We start from the raw sequence: 25,767 nt of genomic DNA, 5'->3' as shown, positions 1-25,767 counted from the left end.
TTTGGCGTTAATGTTAAGAGAGCATTTATCATCGATGTTGAGAGGTCATTGGTCGTCGATGTTGAGATGGTGTTGGACAAATATAAGATGCCAAGTTATGGGTGTAAAAATTGCTAACATCAAGCTTCAATGTAAAGACGGCGTCTAACTTAGATATGGAGATAATTTTGAAATGTTGATGTTGTAACGACGACAGTCATTGATGTTGAGAAGACATCGGACATTATTGTAAAATCAAAGTTGTAACCCATCAAAGAGAAATGAAAATGAGAATATTCGATGAATGTGCATTAAGTGAGGGCGATTGATTTGGTATTGTGGATAAGAAATAAGAAATTTAGTTTTTATATTTTAAATAAGTAAAAAATTTAAATACAAGAAATTATATTTTTTAAAAAATCATAAAATATTTAAGATATGCATATCCGTCCAATTTGTATTTAATATTTTTTAATCGGCACGTTTTCGGCATGTCCGACACGTGTCTGAGTGTCGGACGCATGTCGTGTCAGATACGGTGTCGGACACTACACGCCTGTTTGAGGAGAAGTGTCGGTGCATCATAGAATAAAACAAGAAGAATCCTTGACCACTTAAACAAGCACAAGTTCGAATGGAAGCACATACCACATTCCTACATAATTTGACAATCAAGAAGAGCTATATTCGTTATGCATGCAAGGAAGTTATAAATTAATATGAACCATAACCTATGATGCACCGACACTTCTCCTCAAAGAGGCGTGCAATGTCCGACAGCGTGTCCGACACGACACTCGTTCGACACTCCTCCGACACGTGTCGAACACGCCGAAAACGTGTCCAATTAAAAAATATTAAATGCAAATTGGACACGCGTGTTCGACACGAGTATCTTAAACATTTTATGATTTTTTTTTAAATATAATTTCTTGTATTTTGCAGGATTTAAACTAAATTTCTTATTTCCTATCCACAATACCAAATCAACGTCCGCACTTAATACCAAATCATCGAATATTCTCATTTTACTTTCTTTTTGGCAGTGAAGGTATTTCATCTCCTCTATCGGTGACTGATAAAATGGCATCGACGCCTGACTCTCAACACCTAAATATAAATTGTTGTTTTTTGAAACTTACCAAAAAAAAAAAAAGCTAATGTAACATGCTCGGTATCGCTAGTACCGCTAGGTACATTTTGTACTAAACATTTTTGTTATAAGCTAAACAAGTTATCATAAAATTGATTTATTATTGCTTGTCATTTTTAAATATAATGTCAATTTAAAATTTATAATAATTATTATTAAAAAATTATTATGCCGTGTCCATGCCGCACCCGTGTCCTATGTTTTTAAAAAATGCCGTGTCCCGTGTCCATGTCGTGTCGTGTCCGTGTCGACGTGTCCGTGTCGGTGCATCATAGACCGTAACATTTATATTTACAACATCATAAAAAATTTGTAACGCTCATGATCAATGATGTCAGTTTTCATTTCACTATCTTTCATTGGGAAGGAAAAACAAAATTTTCCTAGCGACAAGCTTTAGATAAGAAAAACTTTGTTTTTGTTTATGTGAGATGGACTTTTAATCTCCTAAGAGGAGAATGAACATTCTCATAATCAATATAGTACACGCCCCAAAAACGGATGCCTTTTATTAAAGGCCCTTACATTGGTTGATGGAGAAGAAAGCCTCCAATGGCTTATATATTAATAAAGCAATTGATAGGGCAAAAAAAGCAATTCCTACAATTTTCAACAATAGTGATAAATATAAACATTTATTTTAAATTATTGATAAAAAATGGGAAGTGCAACTTCATCGACCTTTACATGCAGTAGCACACATTCTAAATCTTGAATACTTTTTCAGCAACCCTAATATTGTTAGGGATAGAAAAACAGCTGATGGACTATATTCATGCATTAGAAGATTATCTAAAGATGTAGATAAACAAAACAAAATCAATAATGAATTAAGTTTATATATTATGGTGAAAGTCTATTTTGTATCCTCCGGCAATAATACAAAAGACTACCCAATCACTAGGTATCATCGTTTGAATAATACTGTATAAGAAGAGAAACTAAATATTTCATTACTTTCAGCTAATTGGTGATTGATGGTTGGTGTATGGCTAAGGAGCTCCACACTTGCAAAGTTTTGCTATCAAATTCATTAGTCTAACCTATAGTTCATCTGGATGCGGATGCAATTAGAGTATATTAAAAAATATAAGAATTAAAATAGATCATGTGTTGAATTTTTTATGCATGTCTTTAATATAGTAATTGTGTTGATATTTCAAATTGCAACTTCATAACAAAAGAAACAGAATGAATCATATTCACCTCAAAAATTTAGTTTATATAAAATATAATAGAGTATTGATTCGTAAATATAATCATGGTAATGTGATCAACCCTATTTATTAACTAACATAGATGATGCAACTAGGTGGCTAACACAAAATGAATAATGCGTTGAATAAAAAAAGTGAATTCATTGAAGAGAAGAAGATTTGAAATGTCTTTATTGTTACAAAGGCCACTGGTGTTTATAATAAAAGCTACAATATTCAAGATCGATCTAAGGGAAAGAAATGAATCTTCATCTAGGCATGACATTGTTGCTATTGAGAATGAAGATGATATGAGTGATAAAGAGGATTATGAAATACGTGACATTCTTGATGAAGGGAATGGAGCTTTTTTACTTTTGCTGCTGATGATGATGATTCTCAAGAAGATTGGATTAAATTCTTACATAATTCTTAGGCTTAAAAAAGATTATAATATTTTAAATTATGAGAGACTCGGGTGATGATTACTTGGACTTATACATCACTTTGATTTTTATTATCATTATAGTTTATCTTTCAATTTAATGATATTTCATATTAATATATATATTTATAATTATTTGATATCATGCATCATGTTTAAAATGGCAGGTGTCATGCCATGCATTATGCACCAAGACTCCATGGAGAACTTTACGCCATAATGTGACATTTGTCGTCGACAAATATGATAAATTTCAAGTTGGGTGGTTGAAATGGAGGAACGCATTGGGCCTATTGTGTGATAGAAAAGTACCTCTCAAACTTAATGGAATTATAAGATTTTGTAATTCTTTATGGAGTAGAATGTAGGCTATTAAAATAGAATCATAAAATTAAGTGTGGATGAGTGGCTTTACACTTAGAGAGAAAATGGAAAGCGAGTATATACATGAAAAAGTTGGAGTAACTCAAGTGGCAAATATGATTAGAGAAAATCGTCTTAGATGGTTTGGTCACATAAAACGTCAGGCTTCCAATGACCCTCTTAGGAGAGTAGATGTATTAGATCCGACCTATATTAAGAAAGGTAAGGATAGATCTTAAAAGACTTTGTTAGAAAGTATTAAAATGACATTTTTTCATAGATTTAAATGATAACTTGACTCTTGATAGGACAAAATGGAGAAAAAGATCCCTGTAGCCAACCCCAAGTAGTGGAATAAAGGATTGTTGTTGTTGTTGTGTGGAAACGACGAAAATGGGCTAGGATTAGGCAGTGGTTTTGATGAATTGGCAAGGATTAGATAACACATGCTTTTAATTTATATATATTTAATTGATATAAAATCAAACAAAAAAAACTCAAATAGACAAATAGATGTGAAAGGACCTCTCATACAATTTCTCATCCCTCTTTTGTTTTGATTTGAGTGCAAATTTGCATTTTGACTTCTTGAAGCAACACGGACAATGTGGTTGTTACTTCTAAGTAATTTTGATGTTCCAGACGCGTCAGCACAAACCAATTTTGAAAGAACGTTTAGATGGTTTTGCATGCCAGGCCTATAACCATCGTCTTCATTACATTCAATCAAGTCTAGTGCGAAAGGTGCTTTCCGGTATTTTCGACGCTCCAGGCGCATTGATGCAGCCTGTTTTGCGAACAAACAACGTTTAGTCGTTTGGGACATAGTCAAGACGATTCAAACTTGTTTCGTGTGACGTTGTGCCAAATTGGTTACCATTCTCATCGCACATAATTGTATCGATTGTGAAATACATATGGTGGTCAACAGCTCAAAGGAAAGAAAAATATGTAGTTAATCAAGTTTACTAAATGGAAATGCAAGCCAAAGATCAACTCCAGAATGTAGAAAAGAATAACGTTAAAGTAAGGTAAATGCATGCTAAAAGAAAAACCGCCCAGGTTCAAACATTAGTCCTTATAAAAATTGAAGGTTAACGGGCATTCACCATTTTTTTAAACTAAAAGCAACCATGAATTTGAATGAATTAATCAATTAGATAAGTTGATACAAGAACAACAAAATTTAGGTCAGAACTACCTGATCTCCATTCCATTGCTGGGTTGTCCAGAGTCCCTGTTCAGGTGTAAATAGACCTTGAACATTAGATGATGACGGAGATAAAACGGTTCTCTGATCATTTAAAGCGTTTTCTGAAGACAATGGTATCTCGCTCAATTGTTCTGAAGAACCATTTTGCTGTGAAAGAGAATATTTTTATGATCTTGAAATGAATCTTCAGCAACCACAGCAGTAGAATATGGACGATAATACCTACCTCATAGTTGTTGCTTGCAGATCTTAGTGGCAAGCTAGGGAAACTGAGATTTGATTTTGGATGATGATATCGGCATGCTGATTTGAATTTGCATTGTCCAGTTTTCATAAAAAACTGACACTCAGGCTTGCCAGGCCTTTGAGGGTATTCATCATGCTGTTGTGGCTCGCCACCACTGAATTCATATGCAGCATCCTTGGAAGCTAATTCTTGCTGATGGTTAATTATTTTTGTTTCTTGGGGATACAGTAGACTTGTGACAGCCTAGAAATCAAGAGAACAGAATTCGGCGCAAAATTCATGACAAAATTTTAAAATTTTCATTCAACTAGGAATATAAAATCAATACAACAGAGATCCAACCTACACAATTCTCTCGTTCTATACCCGCAAAACACCATTGCAGAAAGCTTTTTTTTTTTCAATTGTGAGGGCATAATCAGAAAGCAGTAAATTCTTATTAATAAAACGCAGCTAAATAGGTCACGCATTAAATAAAACTAATTTCACTGCCTAAAGTATTCTCGCTAGCTCTGGATCTCTGATTGGCTGACAGTTGAAGGCATGAAAGGGCCAGCCAAGCTTCAGATCACCCATCAATCCCAAGAACTGATCTTTCATAAAAAATCACGCATGAGAGATCATAAAAATCTAAGTCGAGCATGATGGCGTGAGAATACCAAGATGTATGTGATACAAAGCTATACAAGATAAAAGAATCAGTTGGAGTTACATCAGTTGAAGTTAAATAATTGAAAATAGAACTAGATAATTTGAAAATGAATAATAGAAGATTAAAATTACACCCATTACTAAGGTTAATGATGATTATGATCATGATGATGGGATCATAAAATTATCTAGTCATGCTAAGTTACATCGAAAAGATAGAAGTGGTGAAGAGGACTTGTCACCATGTATTACATGAAATTACCGAAGGAATTGGTGGCAGGCTTTCAAGGCCTTGCTATCTATTTTATTCAAATTCCATGGGTAGCTCATTTGGCTGTCAAGATCAAATCGAATTCATAATCTTCATGTTGTTTCTTGACATTCAAATTAGATGGAGTTCTTCTAAATTCAAATCATGTATGCATTAATCATGCAGAAACCATATTCAAGTTCTAATACACATTATAGTAACGTATTCCAACATTAGTGATAAGGTAATTATCTGTAGTAACATCTTGCTTCTTTTTTAAGAGCAGAAGTCTCTCCAGCATGGTGAGCAAACTGCCTGAAGTCGAAATTGTCAGCCATGGCTCTTTAAGGAAGAGCACTTCCATAGCCAGCACAAAAAAGTGCGAACAATGATATTATCTAATCTAGTGGCCGGGTAGCATAAGCCAATCAAATTACTTAGTTCAAAAGGATAAAACAGAAATGTGTTAAAATATGAAAATAAATATCTCTATCCAACTCATACAAGTTTTCCGCTTACTGCTCTACACCTATCTCCTATAAATTTGTTAACCACCATCATTTACCTAACATTTACCTAATATCTATATTATCAAACCTATCACCATCCACCTGATAATTCAAACTTGCCACATACCAACTCTAAGCTCTATATACTTATATAGTTCCATTGTAACGAAGCATCCCACAACCACAAGGAAATAGAACGCAGATGAAGAGAGGGCATAAGATTTCAACCATAGTATGGAGAATGCAGTAGAGGACAAGAGAGAGAGAGAGAGAGAGAGAGAAAGCTCTCGCAGCAAAGAAGGGAAGATAGTAATAGTAGTAGCCATGGGCGGATTCCGCATGTGCTCAAAGTGGGCAAATGCCCACCCTCAAAAAAATTAAATTAAATATTTAGAGGGGATATTTTAGAATATTTTGGATATTTCTCCCCCCCCCCTCAAAATTTTTTTTGCTCTAATTTTATCAATCCTAAGCATCTATGCCCCTCCCAAAAAAAAAAAAAAAATGCCTACCATGAAAAAAGAAGCTGGATCCGTCCCTGGTAGCAACAACAACACCTTCGCATTGAGCCTTAGTTTTCGCAATAGGTGGTTATGCTTTCTCTCAAACATTGACATAGAGAAATTGATATCACAGTCATTATATTCTTATACACAAAAGAAATCTAAGATGTACTGTTATTTTAAAGCTTCAATGGACTATTTGACCTTTGTGCAGTTGTCGGTGTGAGTGAAAACCACTGAATCACATAAACTTACATCTTTGGTGATTGTGATCTCTATCGTGTTCATTATTCACCTTCATTTGATTTTACCGGAAGAAAGTCAAGTCCAATATATATTGGACCATTTAAAATCTTTGAAAGAATTGGAAAAGTTGACTATCATTTGGCATTAGCAACCAATATTTTTGATCTGCATAATGTGCTTCATATATCTATGCTCAAAAAATGGGTGACTGATGAACAACAAAAGATTCCACAAGAGGACATTGAGGTGCGAGGTGATCAAACATTTTCAAAGGAGCTAAAGAAGTCTTAGAGTTTGATGTTCGTGAATTGGGGAGTAGAACTATTCCATATGTCTAAGGTAAAATGGAAACATAAATCATTGAAGGAGGCTACCTAGGAGAGAGAAGTGAATATGAGGTAGACTTTTCCTCACTTGTTTGAAAAAGTATGATGCAATGAATTTCAGGGACAAAAATCTAATGAGGGAAGAATTGGGAAACCCATATTTGATCAGATATATGTCACATTTAACTCGATTTAAAAATACCCCATAATCTCCACCTTCATGAAATTTAACCAATTTAATATCATTGTGTTCTACTCATTGAATAGAGTAATTTGATATAAAGATCGATAAATTGAATTGCAAAGAATTGGAAGTTAGGGAATTAAATCTCATTTGCATTTTTTCCTATATTAATAAAATAGATTCACTATTTTATTATACAAACTACTGCAACGGATTATGGAGCTAATCGCGACAGGTAAGTGGATTGGTCAGGTGATATAGGTGGATGTGGATACAACTGGCCGTCTGTGGGCAGGTCAATGAGATGAGGGAAAGCTTAGTGAGAAAAGAAGAGGATAGGGAAATGTTTTATTGGTTGTTTTTGAATGGATGGGGAGAAGAGGTGAAGATAGTCGAGTGAGGGTGATTGTAAGAAAGTTGTTTATTTATTTATTTCTTCTTAATTTTAGTGTATACATTGATCATTAGTTGGTATGTATTCAAGATATAGTAGTTTAGGGAGATTCGGAGGAAAACTCAAGTAGTATATGCGAAGGAAAAATTTGAAGATGTGTAATTGAGAATAGATTTAATTGTATGAAATGTGTGATAAATTGTGAATTGTTAATTAATGATTTGAGTTGGTTTAGGTGCCATATGCTCGTTGGTAAACATGAGGGAATTGACTAGGTGAGTCAGCGTGCCAAGTAAGATATGCGCTTTTATTATAGTATGCAAGTTGATTGAATATTATCTATAGACATGCATTTGAATTAGTTTTGGGTGACATATGTCTTCGTACTCTTACTTGTAGGGATTAGCCCGACATTATGATACATGCAATCATTCCTCATAGAATTTCTTGTAATAGGTGAGCTCGTTGTATGACGATGTTACGTACAATTCGGACATATGATGATTCATACAGTCACATATGCTCATATGCTAATACGCCCGATAACTATATCAATCTACAGACATGTGCATATTTATATAGTCAAGTGTCAAATCCCCCAAACAATAAAATGCTATGATCAGATAAGCTTAAGAAAATGTCATGTTAGGTGATAGGTGCATAGGGCAATGTGACCCTGATGGGCAAAGCGACCCAGTAGAAGCAGTGCATCCTCAATATGATATTAAGCTTACGGGCGTTAGAGGCAGTGCAACCTATAGAGGCAATGCGACCTTAGGAGCCTATGGGCTGTAGGAACCTACACATCTAGACATGACACATTCAGAGGCTAGAAAATAAATTTATGAAATAAACTGAAATTTAATCATGCTTGCCTATGGTAATGTATGATGCACGTATGAGAAAACAACTGACAAGAAAGGGTTGACAAACCATATCTTTTTTTTTATTAAAGTTAACTAGTTAATGGAATGATATTAATATAACACTCTGCATAACTCTTATGTATAGTAGTGTTTTCACATGTTAAACAATTAATGATTTCCTACCGTATTTCTTACATTCACTTGTTCATGCACTTGGAAGTCTTACATTTTCTATACTTGACTACTTTATTAGAGTTCCATATCTTTATGGGCGTTATAGCTCATCAGATGAATTATTCCGGCTGTTGCAGCAAAGTAGAAGAAGAAGGTTGAACCAGAATAGTGTTAGGTTCAATTTCTATTGTGTTTACCTTTGTTAATGAGAGGGCCTGGTTAGTAGAATGTTCATAGCTACATATTTCAGGTTCCCATGTAGTTGCCCTATAAATAAAAAATTTTGAAAATAAAATTTTGGTCAGCTCCCGCTTTTGAATGATGATTAACTTATGATATTTTATTGTTCTTCCTTCAGATGACATGATTATATTTTTTAAATAAAGCTTAAAATAAAGCAATTAAGGGGTGTGGCAAGCTCTATGGACATCAATGTGATAACCTCAATTATTGTATGATTAAAGCCTTACTAATAACATGTATATGATCTATAAGAAAATTCTTGAATGCATAAAATTTTTGTTGGGAGCACCACGACGTAGTGCATGCGAGTGCGGTGGTGTTGATCTTCTGCATATGACGTTCTGGTGGTGAGAACACAACTGCACTGTGGCGCCATCTCATATGTTGTACAGTAACTTGAGGGAGTGCTGTAGTTTTGAGCACTATAGTGCTAGCACGATCAAAATACTTTTTTATATAAAAATATCTTAACTTATTCTGAGCACTATAGAAATAGGCTTGTGTGTGAAAGCAAAAAAAAGGTTGGTTGAAAATCATTGACTAATTCAAGTTTATTGGAGATGTGTTATCCACTACAGGAGGGTGGGCCGACAAGCTTTTCTTTAACTAAAATTTATTTCTTTAAATAAAATCTATGGTGTAATCCTAAATGATATGAAAATGAACATATAAGAAGAATAATTTATATGATATTATATGCTGACTGGCAGGAAGTGATGACTTCTTACATGAAAGCCACCTGACTTGTGATTGAGACTAATATGATTGATTCCTATTTATAGGACTGATATGATTGAGACTGATTCATGTAGCATTTGCCTACAAAAGTTGATACAAAAAAAAACACCACTTCATCTAAATATTCTGCCTTGGTTGCAATGTGACATGCATATATGATAGAATTATATATGTAATTATGTATTGATATAATAGAGCATGACATGATGAGTGTATAAATAACATGATATGACATTAATAGGATAGAATATGACTGATGCAAGTTCATGATAAGAATAATAAGATTGATACAAGAGCACATGATTACACATAATACATAACATTTTATAGGTGTTATATATGAACATAATATACATATATTGATACTATGCAATAAACATGGAATAAATATATGATATGGCATAGAGATAAAACAAAGGCATAAAGTATAAACATGCAATCATAGATTCAAGATTTCACCTTTTATATTGCACTGACACGGGTATAGAAATGACAGAATGCAATGATCCTTTGTATAGTTATTGATCACTTATACTTAATTAGACTTATTTCTATTGTTCACATGAATTAATGTTGCTCATATCGACTGCCAAGTGTTCTTAGTATTACATGTTCATATTGACATAATGAATAATTACATGCATATTATTTATATAGTCATGCATTGATTATACTTATAGGTTCAAGTAACATATTGGGCTGTTAGCTCACTCCATAGTTTACATGTTTTTCAAGAAAGGGTAACAACCCAATAGAGTAAGATTGATCCAAGTTGTTGCAGTTATAAATATTTTATTTTATTGCTCATTTTTTATACCAAAAATATTTTGTTTAGACTGGTGTAATAGGAATTTTTTGCCTATTTATATGGTTTTGATGTTTATAAAGTGAAATTAAATGTCATGTTCTGCAGCTTTACTTTATATGAATGATTAGTGACTTTGATTAGAAACTAGAAGAAAAAACATATAATTCTTCCAAATTAAATCTTGGAGAAAACAATCAACTTTGATAAATACATTCATGTCTAGAGTTTACTCTCTTTGCACCCTAAAAGTTGGAATACTTTAGCTATAGCCATCAGCAATTCCTATGGATCAAGCAAATCGAAATTAAATAATGTCTGAGGCATTCTCCTCAGTGAAAATATCAGACGGTGTGAGACAGCTGAAACCCCTTCTTCTACTTCAAATATTGATAATAGAAGCAAGTCTCAAAAAAAAAAAAAAAAAAAAAAAAAAAAAATCAAGACAAAGGCTAAAACAAATCCAAATCACGAAAAAAAGAGTGAATACACATTATAAAAGAACTTAATCTCAAGGACACCTGAGTGGATGTTGACACTGTGGAAAGCTAGCGGATATGATAAAAGACTGTCACAAAAAAGCTGGAAAAAAAAAAACAAAAGAAGAAAAAATGCTTCTACAAAAAAAAAATTCAAAATGCATGAATCCTTAGTGTTGAATGTCCAATCGAATCACGTATATTAGAACATTCCATTCTTCTTCTCATAAAGAACTAATAATAAGTTACCATGCAAATAATAATGGCAAATACTTCTTGCTAGCAATAAGCGCTTAGATATTGTGACAAATGGAGATGTGATACTCTAAAATCATAAATGAAGTCACAAGGAAACTGAATAAGGTCAAGCACATTCTAACCAGAGGAAAAACTTAATTTCTATAGAATAACTAGCAAAAGGATGTAATGTCATGTTCAATGCTGACATCTAGAAGGTCACCAAAGGAGCAATGATGATTGTCCAAGAAAATAAGATTGGTACACTCTACACGTTCTAAAGTACATGAACACTAGGAGTTATAACATGTTCAATTAAAAATACTAATGCTTGATATCAAAAGTTAGGCTATATTGGTAAAAAGGGTCTAAAAATTCTTCATTCTCAATGTAAATTTTAAGATTTAAAATATACTGAATTTTAGCTTTATGAAATTCTCATTTTTTGGAAAGCAAAGGATCAATCTTTTATAAATTGGAAAAAAGCTTAAAATCAAGAAGCTAGGTTTGGTTCACACGGATGTCTGAGGACTATCCCCCATTCTATTCTAGGTGGCCCGATGCATTAAATCATGTTCATGGACAACTAAACTAAAAAAGTATGGGCTATTTAATCAAAAATAAATATGATGTGTTTAATAACTTTGTAAGATGAAAAGGCTTAGTTGAAAATTAGAGTGGTGCAAATATTAAATATTTACAATCTGAAAATCATGGAGAGTGTGATGGCCTAGAGTTCAAAAATGATTGTTCTGTTAATGGAATATGTATGAAGACAATGATCCCAAGATCTTTTGTAGTCACTGAAATAATAAACAGGACTTTTAAGTGAATGGTCTGAAAGCAAGAGACTACATGTATGATTGCCAAAAAATATTTTAGGGTGATGTAGTAAATAATAGTATACCTCAATAAGCGAGGCCAATATGTAGCTCTTGATTTTAGGCTTCCTAAGGAAGCATCGGAAACAAAAGAAGTTGTCTCTCATTTTTGAAAGTTTTCAATTATCTTTCTTACGTGCACATAGATAATAATAAAATAGATGTGCTTAGCCCTGGAAATGCATACAAAAGATTGAAAACTGAATTTTTTTAGAAATCTAGAGATAAGTAAAACAGCCTCCACCATGAAATAGACACTCAATGCTCATATCTTACTCAAATTTTCTCATATCTGCTTAGATTTGCGTTATGAGACTCAAAATTACTTTAAATTATAGAACACAACTGATAGAATTTGTAGGTCGTGTTTGGCTTGAAGGGAAGAAAAATCTGTAGGTAATCGAGTTCACCAAATGGCAATATGCATGGAAAAGAACTCCAGAATGTCGAAAAGATTAATGACAAAGAAAGGTAAATGTATGTTAAAGGCAAAGAACGCCCTGGTTCTGACATTATTTCCTAAGAAAATTGAAGGTTAACAGTCATTCACCATTTGCTTAAACTATAACAAACCATGAGCTTGAATGAATTAAACAAATAGGCAAGCTGATCCAAGAAATGTAAAATTCAGGTCAAAACTACCTGATCAACATTCCATTGTACATTTGGTTGGATTCCCTGGATAGGTGTAAACAAACTTTGAACATCCGATGATGACGGACATAAAAAAGCTCTCTGATCATTTGAAGCATCTTCTGAAGACAATGGTACCTCACATATTTGTTCTACAGGACCATCTTGCTGCGAGGAGACTATTTTTATGATCTAGAAATGAATCTTCATCAAGTACAGCAGTAGAATCTAGATGATAATACCTACCTTACAGTCGTTGCTAGCAGGTCTCAGTGGCAAGCCCAGGAAACTAAGATTTGATTTCGGATGATGATATCGGCATGTTGCTTTGAATTTGCAGTATCCAGTTTTCATAAAATACTGACACTCAGGCTTGCCAGGCCTTTGAGGGTATGCATCATACTGTTGTGGCTCTCCACCACTGAATTCATATGCAGGATCCCTTTTAACAAATTCTTGCTGCTGGTCAACTATCTTTATTTCTGAAGGATGCAATAGATTTGTGACAGACTAGAAAACAAGGGGACAGAATTCAGCAAAGAATGGCAGGACAAAAATTTACAATTAATTTCATCAAATGCTTCAAAATCATTTAAAAAATCGATTTTGATTTAACAGGAATGAAAAATCAAATGAACAGAGATCCAAACTACAGCATTTTATTGCTCTCTGTTTTATTCAAATTTCATGAGGTAGCCCATTAGGCTGTCAGGATCAATCGAATTCATCATCTTCATGTTCTTTTCCAGGCATTCAAATTAGGCTCTTCTAAATTCAAACTCATGTATATGCATTAATCATACAGAAACCATACTCGAAACCTTCTAATACACATTAGATTAATATATTCCTATATTAATGATAAGGTGATTAAATATATTAACATCTTACTATTAACTGATGCTGTTTGTAGGCAGGAGAATAAGGCTTCGTTTAGGACGGTTTTTTTATTGTTTCTTAAAGCAGCTTTCTAGTACAAAATTTTTAATTTTTGTATTAGAAAGCTGCTTTAAGAAGCATTAAAAAAGTTGTCCAAAGGAAGCTTAAGTATCCCTGGCATGGTGAGTATATTGAATAGTTTGTGATGGTAAAGTAGTTGTCGCCTATCTATGACATCAATCGGGAAGAACACTTCTACAGACAACATAAAAGAAATAGTGAACAAGGAAATATCCATTATACTTGGCTGAGTAGCGTAAGACAAATAAATTACTTGAGTTCTAAAAGAATAAAAAGAAAGGTGTTAGGATATTTAGATAATTTTTTTTATCTAACCCATAAAAGGTTTCTGCCTACTACCCTCAATCTAACTCCTATCCTTAACCTACAATATTATGATACCTACTACTATCTAGTATTCATCTAATAAATTCAAACTTGCTACCTGCCACCTCAAAGCTCTACATAAAAAGATGGCTCCATTATATTGAAGCATCCCACAATCATAAATAAATAGAAAGAAGATGGAGGGACAGAGGACAGATGCAGAGTAGCCTAAGATTTCAAACATAGCAGAAATAAATTTTTTTAATAAAGGAGAGAAGATATGACATGGTTAACCGTTAACTAACTTTCTTATTTTAGTCTTTTTTTTTCCTCATTCTTTTTTTATCTCTTCTTAACATTTTCTTCTATAGCGGTTTTTTAGTAATTACTTTATTTGTGGGAAAGAGGTTTTTTGAGAGTTAGTTTTCAGGTTATCCTAAGGTTAGGGTGGATTCCCTAGTTTTAGGTGAGGTAGGTAGTGAGGATAACCATAGTGGAGTTCAAGCCTTTGCCAGGATAGATTGCCAAGATCTCCTAGCCCTCCATTGTAGCAGTTTTTCTCCTTAAGAAAGCTTTGTCCCTACAACTAAACAACGCTAGGTTTGTTCTTAAAGGAAGCAGTGCTCGGCCCATAGTTCTGGACCGAATCCAACATGCCGAACAAATGTACAGGGCATTAAGTCGGAATTTTCAATTGCAATCTGACGTGCGATCATCCAGATGATCCATCTGGTTGGAGACAAACTGCTCATGATTCATGAAGGCCTCCATACCAGGTTCTCTGCTTCCACCGTCGATAACATTAAATTATTTTCCTGTGAACAGCCATCTATCGAGTGGTGTCCCTTTCACTTCTTGCAGGTGACAGAATTGGGACATTTTGTGGATTGGTGCTGCCGAATTTTGGGGATCATCCCGTTCTCAAACACAAGTATTCCAGAAACCATAATCAGTATTTGGGTCTTTTCAGCCGTCGGTGGAGAGCTTCTTGTTGGAACCGAACATAATGTGGGAACCTGATAGAAATGTTCAGGTGGCTGTGGCATAGGCAAATGCTCCTTCCACTTCCGACCAAGGTCTAGTCTAAGTAAGAATTGAGGGCTGCAGCTGATTTGTGGGAATATTGTGGGTTACGATTTTCTTTCCCTTTCGTTTGAAGTTGGAATTGTTGGTGATTATAAAATAGTTGAGTTGAGTCATGAGGAGGTTGTGATAGCAAAAAATTTATGTCCAACATTTTCTACTCCTTTCAGTTCGGTATCAAGATAGGAAGAAGCTTCCAAAGGAAGATAGTAATAAAAACATCAAAACCATCTTCTCTTGTTTTCGCAACAGGTGACTGCGTTTGCTCTATAATTAACATAGAAAAAGTGGTATCCCTATCCTTTTCTTATTATATATAAAAGAAATATTTGATGCACTCTTATTTTAAAGCTTGTTAGAATATTTGACTTCGTGAAACTGTGGACGTAGATGAATATCAACGAACCATATGAACATATGTGTCTGAGTGATTGTGATATTTGGTGCATTGCTTCTTCATTTTCATTTGAATTTGCACAAAATTTTATCACTATTCTAACAACTAGTATAAAAACTTCTAATTAATCTCCACATACATTTGGGTAATGGACAATAGAAATGCCAAGATTGATAAATTTGATGGCCGAGATTTCAGCTATTTAGAGATAAAAATAGAAGATTATTTTAATCAAAGAGATCAATCGTTCAAAGGATCGATGCGTCTACTATTATTTAAGATGAGTAGGAGTTGATGGATAGGAAAGCATATTGGGACTTATTCGTCAATCCCTAACCAAGAATGCTGCCTTCATCCTTCTCGATGGAAAGACAACAACATATACGATAAAGGGATTATCAGACGTGTAAGAAAAGCCTTTTGCAGTTAATAAGCTACATCATATATGCAAAAATTTTAATCTCAGGATTTCAAAATGAGCCTCTATTGCTAAGCATATCAACGAGTTCAACTAGATCGCAAGTCAGTTGATCTCTATGGACATCAACCTGATATCAAATTCATGCATTGAGTTTACGTTTGTAGCTCCTTGAGAGTTGGAATAGTATAATAATAGAGAAAATGATCAAAATAGTCCGTTGACTTTTTGGGAGGGACCAAAATAGTCTCCAACTATTTTGAGGGACCAAATTGGTCCCTCAACTCTTTAAAATGTATCCATTTTGTTCCTGCCATTAAAAATAATAAAAAATTCGGATGGTTGCGAGGGTATTATGGGAATAATCACAAAAACAATAATAAGGAAAAAGGGAGCGGTAACCTTCACAACGAGCAAGCTCCCGTCACTACATTCGATCCAACAAAAAGAACGACGAACTTTCGCGGCTTTTGATTCCAGAGGAAGGAGCATCGTTGAATGAGGCGAAGAAGGCTATAGTGACTCGTTGAAAACCCTCCCGTCACTACGTCCGATCCAACAGAAAAAATGTCAAACTTTAGCGAATTTCAATTTGACTAGGAGAGTTGTCGAAGGAGGCGAAGAAAGGCTTTAGCGACTCGTTCCAAACCCTACCTCATGCAAAGCACATAAAGTCCAACGGGAATGAAGAATGCGGAAGAGAAGAAAGAGAAGCAAATTGTTAAGGAATTAATTTATGCAATTTAATTAATATAAATTAATAAATTTTTAAAAATAATTAGTTAATTAATAATGAAAATAATAATTAGATAATTAATATTTTAAATAATAATTAGATAATTATTCAAAATAATAACATTAGTTATATAAACATTTAAGTTATTAATATTTATAATATTAATTAGATAATTAAGCTAGTTAATATCCCTAAGCTATTATTAGTTAAGTTATATAATTAATATATGACTAAAGTTTTTAAAATTATAACTAAAAATAATTTAATTTCTCTTATTAAACAATAGATTACTTTTTTTTTTTGAAAAATTATAATTACTCAAAAATTATATCTAATAAATAGTTTAATTAAAAAATTACTAAAATACCCCTATTATTAACACCATTAAATCCAACATCCATTAATTTGAATGTTAGGAGAGGGTCAAAATAGTTGGGAACCATTTTGATCCATTCTGAATAGTTAATAGACCATTTTGATTCTTTTCTTTATAATAATAGCAACTCTTAATTAAAATACTCTCTCATTATCAGGAGAAATAATTAATCTTATGGAATTAGGCCTATGAAAAAACTTGGATGTGATCTTAAAGTCATTGAAAAATAAGAGCAAAATTTCTTGGTAGTATCTTATCTCAAACCTATCTGTTTTCAAAAATTTTGACCCAAAATTTACCTTAAAACTCTCCCACGCAGAGAGACGGGTACAGAATTTTAGGGCCCCACAGTCAAGGGATTTAAAGAGAACTAAGAGTTATAAGAAAGGCGCACTGTAGTTGTTTGGAAAGCTTAAATAGTCAAAACCTTATCTGGTTGAGAGGATTACAAGACACCAAGTGCTACGAGAAGGGTGCCACATGCAAGCAAGCAATCTGACACGTGCTACACTATGGAAAGGGAGGTGTGATGCATGTTGAGATCACAAGCTTTAGAGGAGATTTGCAGAAATCATTACTTGGAAAAGAAGATCGTCAGCGGTTTGGCTTTAATAATCAGTGGGCAACATTTTCAAGGCAGATGAGACGGTTTCAGATTTGTAGAGCTATTTAGGACAGTGGTCCAAGTAGAATAAAAAGTTGAGAACACACAGAAAAAAAAAAAGTTGAGAACACAAAGAAATGTTCAAGTTTGCCTCAAGGAGGGTTTAGAATGGTAGAATAATTATGCATGCCTACAGAAGTATGGGCAAGTTCAAAGGAACATAAGGGAATCATCTGCTGATGTGGCTTGTGAAGTCCCTCAAGTTGAATTGGTAAATGCTGAGAAGTTCATTTGGTCAAAAGTATTTGACAAATAAGTTAGGATACTGGGTAGGTCGCACTATGACGGGGGGAAACATCTATAACAGAGATCATATCCCAAAGTTGAATATGAATTTGATTACAATTGACGCAAAAAGTTTAACATAAATTTACACGTAATCCTTCACTGTGTTTGAGCTTTAAATCAGCAAATTATTAGACCGGTCCAGCCAGTCCATACAAGACTGGCCTACGAACAGAGGCGGAACTCACCGCCTCCTACATATGTTGCACAATATGACGACCAGACAGAGCAGTTCAGGAAGGTTTTTGAAGGGAATTAGGAGGGAGATTTGAATGTAGGGATTGTTTAGAGATTTCCTTTTAGATTGTATGCATTAAATAGTTTGTTTTCCTAGGGTTAGGGCATCTTGAATTTTGTCTGAATTTTGAGATCTCTTAGGTTTAGATTTTTGGGCTCTAGCGGCGTCTAGAGATTTGGGAGAGATAGATCCTCCTCTCGAGTAGAGGATCAATTGTATCTTGCTATTTTCTTCCAATAGTTTGTGTTCTAGCAATATAATTCCTATTTTTCTCTGATTTTCCATTGGATTTGTGAAAATTTCTCGTTGTTTTCCCGAGGTTGATAGGATTTACTTGAAATCTTCAAGTATTTCCTAACAAATTGGTATCAGAGCAATTTCCTGGCCAGAAATCAAAGCCTCCTCGCTAATTTCTGCTATGTTTTAATCGTTGATCTTCTGTTTTTTGTTGTTTGAATATCATAAACTGCTATTTTTTTTTTGGCCGTTTTTGCTATTTGAAGCCATGATCCAAGTACCGATGGCAGGGAAAAAGGTAACGTGTTGGAGGGGGAGATTGGACAAATGAAATCTAAAATTTCAGATCTCCAAACTCAAGTTTCAGATTAAAAAAAAAAGATATTTCAATCATCCATGATAAGATCATATCGAAATTTTCCATCCTGGAAGAGATGTTAAAGAAAGTGCTCGAGGGTCAAACCAAAATATCCCCGTTCGAGGTGAAGGAAGGCGACGACAGCCTGAGAAGTGGGAAAAATCCTAAGCCAATCAGATGAAAGGAAGATCAAAATGCGGAGATTTTGGAGGAATAAAAAAAATGCCTCCCCTAGGCCCTATTCCTAGGGATGAGACATGTAGAGGGTATGTGGAGAGACGTGAGGGGGTTGGGTTTGAGTGGAGGGGTGATGAATTTGAAAGAAGAGGGGATGAATTTGATAGTCGAGGACTTGATTATGATCAAAGAGATGTCGAATTTGAAAGGAGAAGGGCTGAGTATGAACAAATGGGTGTTGAATTTGAAGCGGGAAGGTGGGCTTGTGATGAACGGCTTGGGTGTGAGCCGAGGGATGATTGGCACAATTGGGGGGAACCACCCCCTTGGGAAATGTGAAATTTTGGAGGAATCACAGTTGACAAAGGAGATTTGAGAGTGAGAAAATTGAAGATGCCTATTTTTGATAAAGAAAATGCGCACATGTGGATCTACAAGGTATAAAGATATTTCTTCATCAACAAGTTGACGGAGGAGGAGAGACTGACTGCAGCAGACCTATTTGGACGATAAGGCTTTGGCTTGGTACCAATGGAGGGACATACGACGACCCATACAGAGTTGGATAGAGTTCAAGGATTGTTTGGTAGAACCTTTCAAAACTGGCAGGGGAGGAGACTTCTATAAGCAGTTCTTTGCCCTGACACATAATGGTTCAGTGATGGATTACCGAGAGAGATTCGAGTACCTTGCTAGCCGATTAGACCGCCTTCTTGAGACAATGCTAGAGGGAAATTTCATTAAGGGATTGACACTAGATATTCGAGCAGTAGTTAGAGTGATGAGGCCTTGTGACTTAGGAGAGTCTATGGAGCTAGCTTAGTTGGTGGAGGATCAGAGGCACCTAGAGAGAGGAATGGGAGGCAGCAGCTCAAGAGGTGCGTACAGGATGATCACAACCTGATTGGCATCCAAGGAGACAACACCAGATATTCTTTGAGAGACTTCGAAGGAAAAGTCTGTAGGAAAAAGACCTAAGGACAACTTCAAGAAGCTCACAGAAACAGAATTACAAGAGAAGAGGGTGAAGGGGCTCTATTTTAGATGTGACGAGAGGTATACGCCAGGGTGCAGATGTAAGGGCCGAACTCTTCAGGTTCTTACCATTTGTGATGACGAGGGAATGGAGGAGGGTGTCGCCTTTCCACCTTGCGGACAAGGTGGATTTTTGAGAGGGGAGTGTTGTTAGACCGATCCAGCTGGTCCATACGGGACCGGTCTACGAACAGAGGCGGAACTCTCCGCCTCCTGCATATGCTACGCGATCCAACACCCAGACATAGCGGTTTAGGAAGGTTTTTGAAGGGAGTTAGGAGGGAAATTTAAATGTACGGACTATTTAGAGATTTCCTTTTGGATTTTATGCATTAAATAGTTTATTTCCTAGGGTTGGGGAATCTTGAATTTGGCTTAAATTTGAGATTTCTTAGGTTTAAGTTTTTTGGCTCTAGCGGCGTCTAGAGATTTGGGATAGATAGATCCTCCTCTCAAATAGAGGATCAATTGTATCTTGTTATTTTCTTCCGATAGTTTGTTTTCTTGCAATAAAATTCCTGTTTTCCTCTGATTTTCTATTGGATTTGTGGAAATTTCTCGTTGTTTTCCCGAGATTGATAGGAATTACTTGAAAACTTCAAGTATTTCATAACACAAACCCTCCAAAGTATACTTGCACAGTTGCACTTATGAAATCCATACCTAATCTAAAAAATAGTTATGAATTATTACAAGGACTTTCAGACCTTAATTTATTGCTAAAAAGACCACAATGCTAGACATAGAAGGCTTAGGATGTAGGCTCCCAATTCCATGCTAACCAATCTAGTGAGATGCATTATCGACCACTTGAACAGGCACAGATTTTAATGGAAGTACCCAACGCATCCCTTGCATGATATTGCAATCCATAAGAACCATACCTCCTAATGCAAGCACCCAAGGAGGCTTGATAAATTAATAAGATCTGCCATAGGGGTGTCAATATTTGACACAACACGACAACCCGACCCGGACCCGACCCGGAAAATCCGGTCCGGGTTGGAATGTCTGACCCGTTTGCAAAAACGGGTCGGGTTCGGGTTGACCTGTTTATATATGGGTCGGGTCGGGTTCGACCCGAATTGACACCCCTAATCTGCCACATATATCATTACCATCTATGTATATGCATTAATCTGGATGTAAGCATGATTCTATAGGACCAGGTAAATTGAAGGCATCAAGTAGTCAACAATGAGACCAAAAGGGCAAGACCAAAAGAATGACAAAAAAAAAGAAATAAATTTAGTAAAATTCGGCGGTGCAAAAAAAAAGGAAATTTAGAGATTCCACGAGTGGAATAAGAATTATGGCCTTGAATCACAAGATGAGTAAGAATAATGTGAATTAACTAAAATCATGTGCGTTTTGGACTGCTTTACAGAAGTTTGCCATAGATCCCTTCTTGCACAAGCCACCTAGCTTCCAAGCAAACATAAAAAAAAGATGCTGGTGCAACCAGTACTAAACCTTCCTGAACCCTTTACCCCTTATCATGGTATTGGTGTCAAGATAATAGCATCGGCTATCTCAACTTCCAACATTTTTTCTGGTCTTATATGAAGGTCAACCACAGTATAGGAATAGGTTCTACTTTTCTTCCACTCAATTTTCTCACAAGATCAACTCGAAAAAATAATTTTTCCACATGGATTTGTTAGTTTGTGTGGTTGGAAGCCGTGGGACACTGATGAATACAAATTTTGCTTTACCTGGTTGGTTCAATTTTCAACAAAATGAACATTTTCAATAAGTTTCTGTATGCGCCTAAACCTTGCCCTTTTATAAAACTCAATTTCATCTTAAGTGTTCCATATTTTCCAAAACGATCAGGACATCTTAATCCATCATAAATCATTAATAGCCCTTGCTGTCATTATTCCGTTGGTAGATCATATGCTCAATATAAGTTTTACCCATGCTGTCCACCGCTTTGTTCAATATTTCTATAGCCAAGACATCCACAACATTGCACGTCGAGCTGCTGCCGTGCAAAGTTTGAACCAGTCCAAAGGCCATTATGTTTAGACAATTGTTTGCCAACTTTAAATAACTTCTATAAATAAAATAACCATTATATGTCTGTATACCACGTCATAAAGACATCTTCACATAATTCGAATTTTCTTTATAGTTTTAAACTTTTGAAGCTGTACAGCAGTTCTATTTCTTTTTCGATCAAAGAAAGGTTGCCAAAGCAGAATAAACTGAAAAGGCATAAAAAGGATTGAAAACAAATATTTCAAATATCTAGCATAACTAAATAGCATTGACCATGAAATAACCAATTTTTATTAATATCTTACTCAAATTTTCCAATATATTTTAAATTTGCATTATCCAGCATATAATTATATATAACACAACAGATTAAATTGTTTCTTTATTGATTAGCTTAAATGGAATAAAAATCAGTAGCTCATCAAAATCATTATTCACAGGCACAGGTAAGCTCAGAGAAAAAACGTGCACAGGTTTTGGCATTATTTCTTAGAAATTTTGAAGGGTGAAAGTTCATCTCCATTTTCTTAAGCTAAAAGAAATGAAGAACTTGAATTAATTAATTAGATAAGAAAAAGTTTTAAATGATCTTGTACAATTTATATGGAATCATTTTAATCTCAGCTATCTAATGTGTTCAATTTAGACTTCGTTTGACACGACTTTTTTATTGTTTTTTAAGACAGAATTTTCGTAAAACTATGATCAAAAAGTCATCCCAAACAAAAACTTAATCTCTTAACTTCTCAACTATGATAAAAAAGAGTCCCTCTATTAGATTATTTTGGATCAAATTTGAATAGTCAAAGGATTAATTTGTATCAAACGAATTAAAAAAAATAAATTAGATATATTAGATAGTATGGGATGAAAATGGTCCTATAAATAGTCAGGGTCAGGGGACCATTTTGATTTTTTTTTTCTTAGTTAAATAGAAAAGCTGATCCATGAAAAAAAAAAATATCAGGTCAAAACTACCTGACTTCCATTCCATTGTGCGTTTGTCTTGAGTCCATGGCTAGGTGTGAATAGGTCTGGAACATAAGATGATGACGGGCCTAAAAAGGCTGTTTGTTCTTTTGAAGTGTTTTCTGAGGGCAATGGTGTCTCACGCAATTGCTGAGAAGACTGCATTTTTATGAACTTGAAATTAATCTTCACCAACAATAGCAATAGCAACTAGATGATGAAACCAACTTGATAGTTTTTACTTACAGATCTTTGCGGCAGGCCAAGGAAACTGACATTTGATTTTGGATGATGATATCTGCATGCTGATTTGAACTTACAGTATCCAGTTTTCATAAAATACTGGCACTCAGGTTCACCGGGCCTTTGAGGGTATTCCTCTGCAGTATCTCTGTTAGCTAATATTTGTCTTTGGTCATTTATATTCATCTCTCGAGAATGTAATGGACTCGTGGTTGTCTAGAAAACAAAGGGGACAAAATTCAGCACAGAATGTCATTACAAAATTTTACAGATAATTTATAAACATTTTTTATTCATCAATGAATAAGAAATAAACTGAGCAGCGATAAATGCTAAAACCCACAAAACCCCTTGCAGAAACAAGCAAATTCTTATGCACTAAAGGCAACTAACAAGTAGTGCATTAATTACAAGTCCTTTCACCACCTTAAGACCACTAACACCGGTTCTATGATGTGCGATAATTTGAAGAAGACCTGAACGGACCAGCTGAAACTTCAGGCCACCCATCACATCATAATTAATGCGTTAGAAATCCTAAAAATCTAAGTTGAGCGCGGCAAAATGAGTATGTGAATAATATTCTGTTGCAAGACTAGAAATATAGAATTAAGAAATAATTAAATTAGATGAATAACTGAAGTGACATCTATTACAAATAAAGTAATTGAAAAGAGACTAAAGTGATATGGACATACAACAAAAAGGTATAAAATAAACTGATAAGATGTAAAATTAGGGTCAAATAAAAAGTAGAAGGGGTAGGTCTAAGGTAAGATGGTAGAAGTTGTTCGCAAAAGGATTTTCAAAAAATAAGTTTAACAACTCAAACGACATGTACAAGGAGCAAATGAACAAAGAGGATTAAGAAAGTCAACTATAAATAATTGGGAAAGCGCTAATGATGATGAGCTTAAAAAATATACAACTTTCTTATGTTACAGGGAAGAGATGAAAGTGTTAAAGTGGGATCCGTTAACTTCCATACATGAACCATAAGTTGTGAAGTTGCGAAGATGAAACTTTTGCCCTACGAAGAAAAAAAAGCCACGCAGATTTACCCAATATTTGTGTGTTATTAAGGGTGAGTATTTTCTTGTATTTTTGTCTGCCCAAGTTTTTCTTTTAGAAAAAGGGTGCTCTTCTTTATGCTGGATCAAAGGAATTATGATTGTAACTCTTCACAATTAAATCATAGTGCAACCTATAATAGGACAATATGACAAAGGCATCACTTGAATGAACATTTACAAATTTCAGAGTTATTGTGTGACAATTTTCTTTTCTATTTCAATCCATTTTTTACCTCGATATTTGAATTAAGTTTTGCTAATTTCCTAACTCTCAGTCAGATTAAATGCAATGACAATGAAGGGAAATACTTTCGTGAACGTGAAAAATCAACTTATGATGACTTAGTCACAAGAAAAAAACACTTAATCATCGCTCATTGAACAACATGAACCATCTAAAAGCAGATGAAACTAAGAGTGTAAGTGAATTAAACCAATTCGTGAGCCAGCTTGAGCATGGCTCTATAAATAGCTTGTGAGCCAAACTTAATGAGCTAACAAGCCAAGCTTAAATCAGCCCGAATCGACTTATTAACTCGTGAATAGGCTCATCTAAAAATATTACTATAAATACACTTAAAATATAATAGTATTCAAGAGCTCGTGCATAGCTAACAAAATTATTTAAAAATTATATCTCAATTTCTTATATCAAGTGATTCTTTAACTTCTAATTTCTCTTTTTTTTATTATAATAATTGTTTGAATAATAATCATTTCCTCTGTTTCAATATAAATGAGACGGCTTGTGAGCCGGCTCGAACTCGTAGAATTAAGCTCGAGCTCGAAGTCGATTAATTAATCAAGCTTAAGCTCAAGCTGGGGTGACTCGAGGTCGACTCAACTCGTCTACACCTCTAGCTGAAATAGAAAAACAATCCAAGAAGCCCCTCCCACCAACATATAAATGATAAACCCTAAACTGACCCAAGGATTTGTGTAATCATTAAAAAAAAAAGTTATTGCAATAAAAACAAAAAATACTTGGGGTTCTAATGGGGACATCAGAGCGTGGAAAGTCTATCAGAGACGTGGCCGTCGATCTACAACCATGATTGAGTCATTGTATTTCTGAGTTGTATTATGTATTTTCTTATTTATTATGTCATATTGTATTTGCTTTATTAGTTTTCCATTTTTACCCCTTACTTAAGGGAGGTTGTATGTAAGCTAGTGGACATTGTCGTCTTTTATTTTCTTGAGTCTTTGTACGAGGCTATATATAGTCCCATTATTCTCTTTTGATGTTAATGAATGATTGAAAGAAAACTTTTCACAAATCTTTTTAGTCTTGCCATAAGCTAAACAAAAATTTAATAAGGTATTAGCAATTGAAAAATCATAAGCTAAACAAAAATCCAATATAGTCTTGCCACCTTCATTCATCGTTCCAAATCCATGACCACCATGAATGCTTTTAAAATCATCTACCTCTCTACCAACATGTACATTTAAATCTCCTCCAATAAAAACTCTTTCTTCAAGAGGTATCT

The 25,767-nt window shown here is 34.5% G+C and overlaps 1 protein-coding gene across 4 annotated transcripts in view; it reads right to left on the bottom strand.

Moving 5' to 3' along the window:
* LOC110095780 (zinc finger CCCH domain-containing protein 65) overlaps nt 1-25,767 on the bottom strand; it is a 50,369-nt gene that overhangs the window by 3,065 nt on the left and 21,537 nt on the right. For 3 of the 4 annotated variants that reach the window (XM_020821449.2, XM_028694084.1, XM_028694085.1), the window contains exons 7-12: nt 23,205-23,417; nt 22,968-23,117; nt 12,962-13,225; nt 12,725-12,883; nt 4,576-4,839; nt 4,338-4,496 (exon numbers count right to left, since the gene is read on the bottom strand). In XM_020821449.2, coding sequence (XP_020677108.2) covers nt 4,338-4,496; nt 4,576-4,839; nt 12,725-12,883; nt 12,962-13,225; nt 22,968-23,117; nt 23,205-23,417 — 1,209 coding nt within the window. The remainder of the gene's footprint in view (nt 1-4,337; nt 4,497-4,575; nt 4,840-12,724; nt 12,884-12,961; nt 13,226-22,967; nt 23,118-23,204; nt 23,418-25,767) is intronic. The other variant, XM_020821451.2, reaches the window with a different exon arrangement.

This window comes from Dendrobium catenatum, unplaced genomic scaffold (genome assembly GCF_001605985.2).
Source record: "Dendrobium catenatum unplaced genomic scaffold, ASM160598v2 fragScaff_scaffold_390, whole genome shotgun sequence".
NCBI classification, from domain to species: Eukaryota; Viridiplantae; Streptophyta; class Magnoliopsida; order Asparagales; family Orchidaceae; genus Dendrobium; species Dendrobium catenatum.
The sequence above is the reverse complement of the archived record's forward strand: the minus strand, read 5'-3'. Positions and strand labels throughout refer to the sequence as shown.